Raw genomic sequence first — 15,265 nt, 5'->3', positions numbered from 1 at the left:
AAGGTGAAATTTCTGAAACCACTGAACCATAGTTTAATTATTTCACCAAAATAAAAGGTACGGCACCAATAGAAAGCGTTTTGTTGTTTATGCTATATACACAAGTAGCCACTATATTAGACCCCCACAGCACATAATATCGGTTTATTGGCGGAGCTGAAAATTATGACATCAATTTTTAATCAAGTTGCATCGCCCCACCCCGCTATGCGTTCAAAATATTCTCTAGTTCAATTTTTCCGATAGATATCAAACCAACAAATGAAACCGATTTTGAACATAATTTGCTGTTGCCATTAACAAAACCTCTAAAGAGTTAACACTTCCGTTTCTAAATACAGAAAGCCTTACCACTTTTCTGGTAGCACTTCCTTATTGATCATTCTAGGAAATAGCTGGTGGTTAGGTGTGTTCTCGACTATTCATTACTGTCTATTAAGCCTTTTTGACTGATGCTGAAAATCAGATATGTTTGCTGGCTTTCAATGATATTTCTACTATTAACAAAGATCCCGTTGTTAAGTTGCAAGTCCATTTTCGTTTTTACACCAGATTTGATTTGAACATTTGAAAATTAATTCATTTAATTTGACCAAATTTCTAGGTAAATATGAAAATGGCATATTTGCACATTTAATGGTTTATAGATCATGTTTGTTTACATCCTATCCTAGTTAAATAAAACTTCTCATTCTTATCGCGAACATCATTGTTATTGTTGTCGTAATGTTTATAGCCGAATATCGATGATCGATTTTACATACAGAAATCTCAAGAGATATTGTGGTATGTTGATAAACAGTGAAAATAGAAACAGATCTTTCGCTCGAACTGTCTATATTCAGAGTTGTCCAATCCCTCCCACTTTATTGATTCGTTAATTACTAGGAGAGTAGAAAGAGAGTAGCGACAGACAGGGTTTATCCATGCAATCGGTGAGTACATTATTAAAGGAGAATTGTTATTTTTTGGAGTTTGAGCGAGAAAAATAATGTGAATTAATCACTGCATATCGTGTGCTGTTTGTAGTGGGTATATTACAAAGTGATATCAGCCTTATGAACATTGTCATGTAGAACGTAGGTTGAAAATCGCTGAGAAGAATACCTTTGATCCATTCACTAGAACAAATCGTCTGACGTTTGATTTACATGTAGATGGACGTTCAAAGTGGTCTGTGCCGGTTTGTAAACTGATACGGTTGTTCGAAAACAAAGTTAGCCAACATTCATTTAAATTCATCTCATCCATTAAAGAACTTCTGATTTGTTCCGGAACGCTATAAATCTAATAAAGGTTTAAGTGAAACCTCAATCTACAGTGGCAATAATTATAAAGTTTTGAAGCTGGATTATTCTGGATATAAAGCAATCTGGAGACCGTTGTAATGTTCCATCAAAGAGGTGATTAAGCAGAAATAAGGAGCCATTTCATTTGCTCTAATCCGTTAGTTGCTGAAAGGCCGTGGTTGCGATTGGATTGACTGGAAGCCCTGTCGAAGGTGAAACGTTATTTGTTTGGCTGTACTGTTGTGTAGTTCGAAGAAAAAGGAGTAAAGTCATGGAGAGTCCAGAAACTACTGAAGAAACGCCCATACGTCGCCCCGAAGGAATAGAGATGGCACAATTACCACTGCCAAATCAAAATGGAGACTTAATTAGTGATGTTGATTCGTTAGTCGCCTCACCCCCGGGGAGTTATGGAAGTACGATGGATATAGGTCCCGGGGCCTCAACTGCTAACCTGTTACGAATAGATCTAGATAAAAAGATAAGTCGCCATACGGGCGAAGAAGGTCCAGAGAGAGAAACTTGGGATAATCGAGCACAATTTTTATTATCTTTGGTGGGATATGCTGTAGGCCTGGGAAATGTATGGAGGTTTCCTTATCTAACACAGAAAAATGGTGGCGGTAAGTTGCAATAAGGTGTTATAGTATTTTTTAAATAATCATTTGCCCCCCCCCCTCCAACACTCATTAATTAGCATTTAACTCATTTTCAGAAACCCATTACAAATCGGCAACTAGTATTTAACTCATTCTCAGAAAATAATCGGCAGTAGGTAACGAGTATTCAACCCATCTCTACTCGGTAACTAGTATTAAACCCATTCTCAGAAACCCATCAGGACTCGGTAACCACGTGGTAATATTAAACTCATTTTCAGAAACACATCATGTAACTAGTATTCAACTCATTCTAAGAAACTCGTTGTCACTCGGTAACTACGAGGGAGTATTAATCCCAACCCCAGAAACCTATTACCCACTCGGTAACTAGTTTTCAATTCACATAAACATATGGCTATACGTTGACTAGTGTCTCTCTCTTTCTCAGAAACCCAACATTACACATTAAGTATCAAACTCATCCTTGGAAACTTATCATCATCATCCATAACGTTTGTTTAAACTATAGCCTCTTTAGGGGTGGATGTATGTGGTAGATTATATACATTCACCCATAGTGTATTTATGAGCTAAACAGCACATAAAATGTTACAAAATGGACAGATTTTAAGAATTTAGTTAGAGCCCACAAGGTGCTAACACGATTTCGCAATAAAGGGACATAACTCTGAAAGTTATTTCAAAATATCTTTTCTATATGATAGACAACCAAAATAAATTTAAGAAAGATCGGTTAATAATTGCAGCCTATAAAGTTCTAACAAGAATTAGTAACAAAGGGGCATAAATTTGGAGTTAATTATTGAAAAACGTTGAAATTCAATAGTATTCGGATCATAATTGATGCCTGTGAGATTCTAACACGATTTCCTAACAAAGGGAAGTTATTATCGTACATCGATGAAAATCAATAGTGTTCTTCCTTTTTCATGGATCGTAAATCAATATCAATATCAGAAATATAGGATCATATCTGGAGCCTTTAATTTTCTCACAAACTTTCGTAACAAATGGGAATAACTTTGAAAGTTATCGAAAGTTATTAAAAAGTAAGCCTATACATAAATAGAAATTGGCACAGCATAACGTAAACACAATTTAATAGAGCCATGCAGAACCAAATGGATTTATGTTGAACTTCGCATCCGTAAGAACATCATAGCAACTCTGAATACTAATTCAATTGAATTCGTGGAAATTTGAAGATGCATCTCGAATCCAGTATAGCCTGTTGTACTTTGTGTTATTATTAGAATCTAAGAGATGAGTTGTTCAGCCAATTAGTAAGAATTACCCTTTTAATTCATCCCCATAGTTAAATGCGTGTTTTTTCATATTAAAAGTTGTCTTCGTTAACCCAATCGGAGCGGAACAACAGGGCGTTAAACCCCATTTAATTTCATTTCCATATTAAAAGATCACGATCTCCATACCACTGGTGATAATGGAATTATCGATGAGTTTAAAATAATTTCAATAATCCTACATCCCAACAACGGACGGAAAGAAAGTTTCCAGGCGGTGCAAAAGATAAACGAAATGAAATCGGGTTTAATGTCTTACTGCTCTGCTCCTTCTTCTCGACTAATGAAGACGGGAAATAGATAAACGATTTTGAAGTCATTTTAGGCTGACACAGAATGCAATTCAAAGCCAATCTGGTATTGCAGGTGCTAAAAAGTCCGACAAGAAACTTGGATATGGTAATTCTTAAGCTTGGGCTCGGTATATCCAAAAAAGCGTCGTCCCGACAAAAATCACTATGTTCTGTATATTAGCTTTACAATTTAAGAAGGGGACCTAATTAAATTCAGAGTCACGTGCCAAATTTACGCTTTACATATTAAGGACAAACCAAATCAAAATTTGGCACAAGCCACAAATCACCATTAATTAACTTCATTTCATTAGCCATGGATGCAGCTAGTTGAAACTATTGGAATAAAGCTGGAAAAACTGACAAAAGTCTTTATATTTGGCATCCTAACTTACTACATAGAAGACCAGTTAAACAATTCGATGAAATCATGAACTGCGGTCCAATTCCCATAATGTAAAGTGGCACCGATGTCGTGGTTTAACTCTTTAGTCGGACTATGACTCGACTGAAAAAGCATAAGTGCGAATTTATTTTGATTTCTTGTTTTCATAAAAGTCGAGAATTGATTTATCATGTCGCTTTATTTACTTTGTTTACATTGTCTTTAGGACAAAATCTGTTAGAAAGCTTTTAGAAAACCTAACTGTTTATCATTACTATCTGGTCTTGAAATTGATAAATAATGAAACATTTCACACCAAGACTTTCTTTTCATATTCTATCTAAATTATATAACAACCAAAGTCGCATTATGCAATCTTCAAATAATGTATGTCGTCCATTTTACTTGCAAAAAATGACATGGTTACCGAGCCAAAGTTGAACCCGCGATACTGCCTTGCCGAAGAAATATCTATTCTATCATCGCCTTGACAGAATAAATAATCACTACAAAACCAAATATTGCAGCATTATAACAAGTCGCCCTCAGCCACAACCGTAGATCACAATGGAAATAGACATTGGATAAGACAAAAAATGTGGACATTATGATTAGAAGCAGGTGTGTTTTAGACATCTCTCAGAAGATTTAACGACTTTGTTTCGTTAAATCGCGACGGGCTATCATTTTTAGTTAAGCTTGGTGATGGGTATTGCCAGTTGCAATCTGAAGTCCAGCCGACAGCTCTTTCGTGAAGTGATCAGTTACGGGAGTCTCTGATTGTCATCTTTCTTCAATTATTGATTGGTGAATGTAGGGACTGTGTGCTGATAATGGGAGTTTTGAAATAGTCTGACATGATCTACAATCTTCTTCTTCTCGTCCAGCTAACCTTCTAGAACAATGTTGTCCTTCAAAAGACATTGAAGACATGCTAATCATCGCCGTATCGTGTTAATTATCTTTCAGAATGACGGCTGGATCGTCAATAATTGATAGTAAAACGTCAATTTAGAGGAAAGAAGATAGCAAAGAGCTTATTAGAGTTTCTGTTCATTTGACGTGGGGAAAAGTAATTTAAATTCAATAAAATTAAAATATTTCCTAACTGTAATGTTACATACAAAATATTTATAGACATCCTGACCAGACAATGATAATTACTCATTTTTATGAATTAAGCCAAACGTGTTTTTTTTTTTTGCTCGACAGCATAAACCAGAATTTCCGATGGTTGTTTTTATATTTTACTAAATGAATTTAATTCTAAAAGATTCTAAAGTCGATAATAATTCTTGTTACTATTCCGTTCAATTTAGAACCATAGGAATACCAACATCATTAACTCTACACCAAAACCGTCTTCATTAGCCCCGTTGGTGCAGACAAATGGGGCGTTAAACCCCATAATAATAATAATAATACTTTATTACTTATAGCATTAAGTTAAACAACTTATAGCTTTAAATTATACAATAATACAATCAAAATGAAAAGACGTGTAATTAAAAAGAAAAACAAAAAAAAAATAAAATAATAATAGTTATTCACAAACAATAAATACTATATATAGCATTCATTCATTCATTTATTCTACACCTGGAGTACATTTTGTGACCTTTTTTGCTCGGCATTTCTCGGCATCGTCAAATTAAACCTACTGAAGCAAAATCTTCTTTAAAGATTCGCGATTTGATTCGCTCGGAACGAATACTTTCATAATATGTTTAAACAAGCCATCCTATGACTGTCATATCGAAAAAAGCTTCACAGAAACCTAAAATAAAACTTTACTTTGTCATCACCTTTGGAAGCTGATGACAATGATCCACAAAATATGAATGAACAAGAAAACATTAAATTATGAAGCACTTAATTAAATATCTGTAAATATGCTTACGAAACATGTGGATTGAGCTTATATTTTTAATATTTTTTGGCAGTGAATTCCATAACTAGGATCCTCTGAATTTTATACTATTTTTAACAACACAAAGCTGGGGAATGAGAATAATTAATCTGTTATTATAAGTGATAATATTGCAGTTGGTGAATAGTAGTCGAGATATGGCTGAATATAAGATTTATAAAATAACGATCGGAATTTACAAGGAAGGAATTCTTTCAGTTTACGTAACTGAAATATTTTTTGATTGATATTTTTTTAAATATGATTTGCGTGATCATTCCATTGCAGGTGATTATCAACCTGAACACCGAGCTATTGATGACTTGAAGTTTTGAAATATTTGTATGATGAACATTTATGCGCGTGAATTTGAACTAAATCTTTTAAACAACAAATGTGTAAACGGGGAAGAGTAAAACATCATTGTCGTCATCGGTAAGGCCGGTCACACTATTTTCATGTAATATTATGTGCAAGGGTAGAAAATAACCCCACATGTACCGTTATTGTAATAACAACCGCTATTGTAATAACAGCCCCTATTGTAATAACATCCCTATTGTAACAACACTGTAATAACAACCCCTATTGTAATAGCAACCCCTAATACAATAAATGTAATAATTGTAATAAAATTTCACTTAAAGGACAATATTGGTGTCAGTCATTATTGCATCTGTGATAGAACTGGTAATTAACAAGTTCCAAATCTGTGAGGGGATATCTGACAATTCAAAACAAAAATTGATTGTCACTAGAAAATAGAAAACAAACATTCTTCACGTTTATTTCAATATCGTTGATTACAATAGGGGTTGGCATGATATTTTAATATTTTCACCAAGGTCGTTAACGGCTTTTAATCATGTTTCCGGTGGTGGTGTTTCATAATATTCCATGCAGTATTCTTATTTTACATACGGAAATGGTGATCAAAATCCATAGACTTTTAAAATTAGATTTTATTGGTATGGCAAAACACATTGTTTACAATTATTACAATATGGGTTAAGAGAAATTTTATTACAATAGGTGTTATACCGTATAAACGCATACCACTACTCCTATTGTATTGATATTACAATAGAGGTAAAGTGAAATTGTATTGCAATTATTACATTTATTCCAATTGGGGTTGTAACAGAGCCGTCGGATGTACTGGTAAAAGGAACTACTCGTTGCCAAATGTATCGTGAAAAGGGACTTTTTTCATTTGAAAACAACATCGGGGCAAAAGTAAAGTGCCGGTCATACATAACAGTAATTTAGACAGATCTTTTTACCTCAGGTTCATCAAGATTTGATTAAAGGTCAATCAAATTCTCACTATGCACATCTGTCACATTACTTGTCAACGATAGCTTCCTATACAATACTTGTAATTAAATAAAAGAAACAATTGATCAGATCCGAAAATAGTCAAATACCGTTATCTGAACTAACGTAAATAAATTTCCTATAGAATATTAGATAGCAAAGTCACGGTAAAGCAATCAGACATATTACATATAGTATGATATAGCATTGTTACTGGAGCAATTTTCCATCGTTTTATAATATGATAGGAATTCTGAGTCGAACATTGATTTTACACACCGAGTTATATCGTCTGTCACTGGAACTTTGTAAACGGTCTACTCGTCAATGACTGTTTTTTTTTTTTATTTGTTTTTTATATGAAGAACCGTATCAAAAATCAGTTTTACGTGGATTTATTGTCGCTGTCAACAAAATCTTGTAAACATTTTGATATTTAATTTTTAAACTCATTGGAATAGTTCAGCTAAGCATCGGAGAAACCCTAAAAGTGTGGTATGGCATGTCACCCCGTAGGATTTGTATGCTAAAATTGATTATTTTTTTTCTTGTTTTGGGCTGATGTTGGACCAAGCTATCCAAAAATGTCGGGGTTCCAATTTTCCGACCACGTGACCCCGCCCGGAGGGGCCATGGCTTTCTCCGCCAATAATGGTTGGATTTTCATGATCTGAAGTTCATTCTGGTACTTTTTCATGATGCCGACCCCATCTATGATATACTTAAAGCGAATGGAAGTAGCCTTCATTGACTTCCGGTAGGAAATACAAATTTCCGGTGTCGAATTCAGCCAATAACCTTTGGATTTTCATGATCTGAAGTTCATTCTGGTTCAAATGTTTCGTTTTCGACTCGACCCGTCTGGGGGGAGCCTTTTTGAAATCCGGACCCCTCATAATCTGAAGTTCATTCTAGGGTTTTGTCATCATACCGACCTCATCTATGATACACTTAAAGGAAATGGGAGTAGTTTTCATTGAATTCCAGTGAGAAATACCAATTTGCGGTGTCTCAGCCTACCACTTTTTGTGGCTTTTGAAGCCTGGTAAAATGATTCATATGGTCACATTTGGGTAACTGGAATGTTCTGTCATGAGATTCAAGACACTTTGACATTTGTAACAAGTAAACAAGTTTAATATCAAAAACAAAAAGAATCTTAACAAGCCAGAAACGAAACAAAAAGACCCTATCCTGGAAATAAATACAATGCAGTTCACTACATTAGTTATTCATCATCCTCGTCTTCCGGCACACCCCTTATCATATTGGTACGGTCCCTATGAAAACACGCGCAGAGAGATGTATAAGGTAAACCATTTTTGCGGCAACTGCATCGCCCCTTACAGCCTGTTTTACAACCAAATTTTGTGAGTTCAATAGCAGCACGGGGGGGCAGGCTGATCAGGATTCGACACAGGAACATAAATGCCTTTGTCCAACTGCCAGCCGCTTTCGTTAAATCGCAGAAAGGTTCTGGGATCTGGTTAGGGACGACTTTTCGAGTATTGTGGTGTACTTTGTTTCTGTTATATGGGGCAACAATGGAGCACGAGTCGGTAGAAGCATCTTTCCCTCCAAGTTTTTCTATACAATTGCCATCTAAGTGCTGGTAGGTTTAATGGAACAGATGAAGAGTGGACTTTATTCACCAGCTCAGTTGAGATGATACATTCTCCAAGCTCCTTGAAACAGATGATAACAGGGTCATCAACATCAAGCGTCATGTGTGCAATAAACCATGATTTCTTTGTGATGCCCACAAATTTACCTCTCCAGTCAGCACCAGAGAAGCTGCGAAATCCAATCAGACCTTGAGACTTATGACTTCCACTGACACGCACTCGTTCGATCACATCTATCTCTAGATCTCTGTATTTTGCAGCATTCTCAGTTACAAACTTAAGATGACTGCGAATACCGAGACGACAAAGTTCATGAGAATTGTAAGGGCATCGGCGTCACGTGACCAAACACATGTTTCCCGCCAGTAACTCTCACCTACAAATGCAAGATCCGAGAGTTTCTCAATGATAAGAACCCGGCGTGGTGTAGCCTTTGCTGTATCAAACAGACTAGCATGCTGTTGAAAGAGCAAAGGCTCAGCCAGTGTCATATGCTAGCCTGGTTGATACAGCACGGACTACAACACACAAAGTTCTCATCATTGATGCTATAACTGTAATTCAGAGTATGAAGAAAACATCAAACATGCAAAAACTCTTTTGCCTACAAGAGGCATTCGCCAAGCAAATCGACTCCATGCTGGTTGAATACAGTTGAGAACGTATAGTATTTGGTCGCACATGAATAGGATGACACACTCATACCTCACCAAGTTCTTGCATCTGTAGCTTATAGTGATGTCCTCACAATTCTCATAGACCTTGTATCTCGAGGTCGTTTCAAGGTTTTAACTGCTACGGCCGCAAAATAGAGAGATATACATGTCGGTGAAGGTAAGTTTGTGGGCACCACAAAAAATACGGGTTTATGCATACCTTAAGCTTGATGGTGACGACCGTGTAATCAACTGTTTTAAGAACTTTTCGAAGGCGTGATAATTACTGAATTGGTGAATTACACCGCCGTGCGCGACAAGATTTTCGAACCTTCCTGCCATTGAACAAACTGGCTGGCACTTGGACAAAGGCATGTATGTTCCTGTGCAGAATCTTACTCTGCCTGACCCTCGTGCTTTAACTGAACTAACAAAAAGTGGTTGTAGAACAGGCTGCACGGAGCGATGCAGTTTCCGGAATAATGGTTGACATGATCCATTGCTGATATACTGCGTTGTGTTTATTTCCAAGATAGGAATTTCATTGTTTCGTTTCTGGCGACTTCTGGCCTGTTATGATATCTTTTTGTTTTTGACATCAAACTTGTTTACATGTCACAAACGTCAGATTCGTCTTCAATCTCATGACAAAACATTCCAATGACCAAAAAGTGACTGCATGAAACGTTTATCATGTTTCAGAAGCCAAAAAAAGTGATACTGCGTAATAGATTTCTCCAAGCTGAAATCGATCTGAGTTTGACATCGGAAATTGGTATTTCGAATCGGAAGTCGATAAAAAAAAACTACTTCCATTCGCTTTAAGTGTATCATAGATGGGGTTGACATGATGAAAAAACACCCAGAATGAACTTCAGATCATGAAAATCCAAAGATTATTGGCTGAAATTAAACCGAGTTTGACACCGGAAATTGGTAGTCCCCAACGGAAGTCAATGATTACTACTTCCAGAAGCTTTAAGTGGGGTCGGCATGATGACAAAACAAGAGAATGGACTTCGGATCATGAAAATCCAACCATTATTGGCGGAGATAGCCATGTCCTCGTTCAGAGGGGTCCCGATTTCAAAAATGCTTCTCCCAGAGAGGTCAAGGGGTCGGCAAATTTGAACCCCGACATTTTTGGATAGCTTGGACCCTAATCAACTCAAAACAACAAAAATAAACCAATTTTAGCATACAAATCCTACGGGGGCTGTTTTGATGACATGGCATACCACACTATAGAAATGCAGACTCGCTCATCAATCCTATGTGTGATTGTCCACGGTCACGAATACTTGCTTGACATCCACCCTTCAAAACCTGCTGTGGAGGGCGTATTTGTCTTGCTTGGCAAAACTGCTGTTTTGAACACATTTACCATGCCAAGTTTTATTTATAAATAACTGTGGGCCTGAAAAGAGAAAATGGAAGCTTCATTATCACGCCTACATTCATGTTGACGTTAAAGATTTTTCTTTCCATAGAAACAGTGCTAGCTGGGGGCATGATATTTAACTTACCCGAATGAATCATTACTTTAAAAATATGATACGTGTGTAATATGACCTTTACCATAAATAAAATCAATATTATAATTATATGCTACATGTAATTTATCCACCCAACCTGTTAAAGGATATCCGTTTTGTAATGAAAAATATTTTGCGATATCGTTAAGAGCATGCCAATTTTTGCAGAAACAGAGCTGTGGTGTTCAATAGAGTCCATGTGTTCGTCTAACGGTAGTGTATTTGTCTAGTACATTATGATTGCCTTTTAGATAAGATATATATATGTAATTTTATATCGATTCAATGTAATGTTATTCATGGTTACAACAAATCACGACATCTTAAATTACTTACAAATTAAGCGAACTCGGTCATGACACAAAGTTGGGTCTTATTAAAAATTGCTACGGTGACTCCGTGTGTACTGCGTTGGCCGAGAAATTCCCTCTGGAATTTCCAGCGTGGTTTTCGCTTTTCAGTGGTGCAAGACGAAGGGCCTGACAAGAAACAGTGTCTATTCGTTCGGATGGGACGAACACCCGAGGTGTGTTGGTGTGCACGTAAAAGACCTCTATGCAATTGGAATAGGCCGGCTTTCCCTTTGTCTGTTTTTATTATCCCGTTTGGTGCAGAAAACCTCATTTCATTTCATTTTCTTTGAAAAAAAGAATATTTCTATGATTACAGATAAAGATTCTCTGTGAGAAAATATAAATAAATTCATAAGAACACTCTAAATATTTCTGAAAATTATTAGCTTATGTGATATGTTTTTTGATAGCATATTTATTCGAGATTAAGATGAAGTAAGGTTTGTAATTAGAATGTTGGTATGTAGGGGATTTGATAATAATTGATAAAACCAAAAACTCATTCACTCGCCAGGAAATGAAAATACTGCTATATGCTGGGTATGTTCTTAATATCCGATGAACTATCAAAGACAACTTGTGTGTGAACCAATTCAGGAATAATACAGAAAGAAATACCCCGTATCTAACACGCCAACGATTCAATATACAGATAAATCAGGGGAAAAAAGAAAGATCTAATTACCTGATGAAGATTTTGTTGGATTTAGTGTTTGTTTTTAGGTTATTTGATAATTATTTCGCACTAAAATCGCTCTCTGTACAAGTGATCTCCTGATGTGGTGTAAGGTGGTTGTTATATCCACTACTAAGAGAGCCAAGTAATGTTTACGCTAATGTTGTATCTAATAATTTAACGCTTCGATACAGATGAATTAATAACACTAAATAAACAGTCATATATTCGGTCCAAAATCACAGTGAGAAATAATTATACTAATCAACTTTGATCATTTCCATAATCATTTTACAATAGTTAAAGATGTATAGGTAAGATTTAGATAAAGAGCTGACCGTTCTTGCTAGTATAATAGTTTTAAAAAAAGGTGATAATGTATTGAGAATTTCATTTAAAATTACTTTATTCTGAGCGAAGTTATGAATGTTTGAAGATGTAGCGCACATTGTTTATTCAACGAGTCTCGATTGTTCATTTCATTGTTAATTTTTTTAATCTTGCGGGTGTTCGTATTCGATGTTCTAGAGAGTTGATTATAGGCTTGTCATGTTAATGAATGTCTAAATAATAGATTATATAACATTTGAAGCCAAAATAAAGACCTGTGGTATGCAGATTTAGGTCTTACATAATGTATCTTTAAGACTGGTTATCATTAACTAAGTATTGTTTTTACATGTATATAATATCATATTTTACGTTTCATCATTAGACATTGTATCTCAAAAGACATGACTGGGCCTTCAACGGCGGCGATGGGGGATACGAATTGCCCTGTCCGTCCCCACATTCTTGCCCAACTCTGGACTTGCCGCTCAATCACGATTGACTCTTCTGGAAATATTGTTAGGGAACATCAAACAGTAATTGTATTCCATATAATTATGCCCTGTGTATAAGCCTATTTACCCGAATCTCACGAAAACCTCTGAATTTTTACTTTGCTGCAGTAAAGTTCAATTAGAGCTTAAAATCAGTGAAAGATATATACTAAGCAGCAAAAGAAACGTCAGGTTGGTATTTTACTCTGAATAGACGCATTGCATAAAACTTGCCAAATGTTTTTATTGTATATTTGTGACAACATCTCCAACTTTACCTGAGCAATAAGGCTCCTTCCCAAACACAGAATTGAACCCAGGAAATGTTCTCAAAAACGCAACCTGACTTCTGAGATGGTTATGTGTTCTCCATGATTTTCATGTAACAGATGCTACACGTGCTGTTCACCGGGACCAGCCTATAAAACGCAGCCCTATACCTTGTTGAATCATTCACACTACAACGTCAGCAGCATGCCACGACTCACGACAGCCCAGAGGAACCAGGCGCTTGGAAGACTAGACGCTGGCCACACTGTCCAAGCCGTTGCCAACCACATCAAGGCAAGTGTTCGGACCATCTACAGCTTCAGCAACGCTTTCGGGCCAACAACAACACGGATGATCGTCCCCGAACTGGTAGACCAAGGGTTACAACAAGGCGACAAGACCGCCATGTTGTGCAGAATTCGTTCGCACAGACATCTGAGACAGCACGTCAGACAGTGGGAACACACGGAAGACCCATCAGTACCGATACAGTGCGCCGACGTCTCACCAGAGAGAACATCCATTGCCGTAGACCGATCCTTACCCCTCGCCATCGACGTGAACGTCTACAGTTTGCCCAACAACACCAGAACTGGCGACACAGGCAATGGAGTACTGTTCTGTTCACAGATGAGAGTCGGTATTGCGTGTCAACTGCAGATGGAAGGACCAGAATGTGGCGTCGACGTGGCCATCGTTATTCTGACCACTGTGTCATGGAACGAGACTCATGGGGTGGTCCAAGCATAATGGTTTGGCTTGGAATCGGCCTGAACCAGAGAGTGGGTTCTGTGGTGTTCCAAAATCTTGGTCCAATGTGGGGAGGCGGCATCATAGCAGTGCCCTACATCGATCTAGCTCTCAGACCCCACGTCATATAACATTTCGCACGTCATCGAAACAACTTTTTCCAGCATGACAACGCCCGTGCGCACACCGCCAGAGTTACTCGGGACTTTCTACAGCAGAACGATGTCAAGGTTATGCACTGGCCAGCCCTTAGTCCGGACTTAACCCCGATTGAACATCTTCGGAATGAAATACAGAGGAAACTTAATAACGTCGTACCGAGACCAAACACAGCCGATGGATTGCGCCAGGCTTTTCTAAGAGTGAGGTTCCAGGTGCCAATGGCGTTCATCAATCGTCTGGTCCACTCCATGTACAGACGCTGCGCTGCTGTTAATGACACTCGCTGTGGACACACCAGATACTGATTATAGACTGTGTACAGACTCTAAACCTTCTCGTAATGTCTTGGAATTGTGATGAATTAATCACTATTCTGTCAACATACTGTTCACAAAAAAATGCTTTGATCCATTTAGTAAGTCGTTTTCTAGAATGATTTGTTTAAAGTGCCTCTCTAATTTTGAAATCGTACTGACGTTTTTTGTTTTTTCGCTATATAGTATATTATGGGAGATTAGATAAAGGGCTGACAGTTCTCACTATAATAGTTAAAAACTAGATAATGTAAAGGGAATTTCAGTCAAATTGTTCCACTCTGAACCGAAATTTTAGCGATTGAATTTTTGGCCTAGCCCCGATCATCATTACTAAAGTCGGTACGATAAAAAAAACATACTCGATTATCCATTTTTGGATTTAATCATCAATGAACGTTGAGCACCAGATTGGATTCAAATCCAGTGAAAATGCGACACATAAGATGACATCAAGAGTTGATTACTAAAGTCGGTACGATGAAAAACATAGTCTCGATTATCCATTTCATGATTAAATTATGAATGGAAGTCGAACAGGAAATCGGAACCTAATCCAATAAACATTGCATGACATCGAGAGTTGAGTATGGTCTGGATAAGTTAGTTAATGTTTAATTAATAATCTAGATAACATTTCAGGCCTAAAGAAAGACCTGCAATAGGCAGATTTAGCTCTTGCAAAATGTATATTGAAGCAGATAAGATGTCATTCGTTTCGATTACATATTTAAGGCCCCTAGAACAATGTGTAGATTTTTCGACTAATTGTTTTATTTTTCTGAAATATGTAAACTAGACTGTGAAAAATATAGTACTAGTATCTAAATATGACGTTGTGATAGAGGATCGTATAAAATAAGTTTAGAAAAGGAAAACAATGGGTTCAGATATCGTGCTTAGCGTCTATTTCTGATTGTTAAATGATAGAAACACTAAATTATGAATAATGATTTCGTGCTACCCAATTTACATTAGAT

At 36.8% G+C, this 15,265-nt stretch overlaps 1 protein-coding gene across 1 annotated transcript in view; it reads left to right on the top strand.

The window, feature by feature from the left end:
* The first annotated feature begins 1,221 nt into the window (after nt 1-1,221).
* Nucleotides 1,222-15,265, top strand: part of LOC126815221 (sodium-dependent neutral amino acid transporter SLC6A17) — a 32,224-nt gene continuing 18,180 nt past the window's right edge. Inside the window, exon 1 of the mRNA XM_050540779.1 lies at nt 1,222-1,912. Within this exon, the coding sequence (XP_050396736.1) occupies nt 1,561-1,912 (352 nt within the window). The 5' untranslated portion in view covers nt 1,222-1,560. The remainder of the gene's footprint in view (nt 1,913-15,265) is intronic.

This window comes from Patella vulgata, chromosome 3 (genome assembly GCF_932274485.2).
Source record: "Patella vulgata chromosome 3, xgPatVulg1.2, whole genome shotgun sequence".
NCBI lineage: Eukaryota > Metazoa > Mollusca > Gastropoda > Patellidae > Patella > Patella vulgata.
Note: the sequence above shows the minus strand (reverse complement) of the source record. Positions and strands in the feature narration are given on the sequence as shown.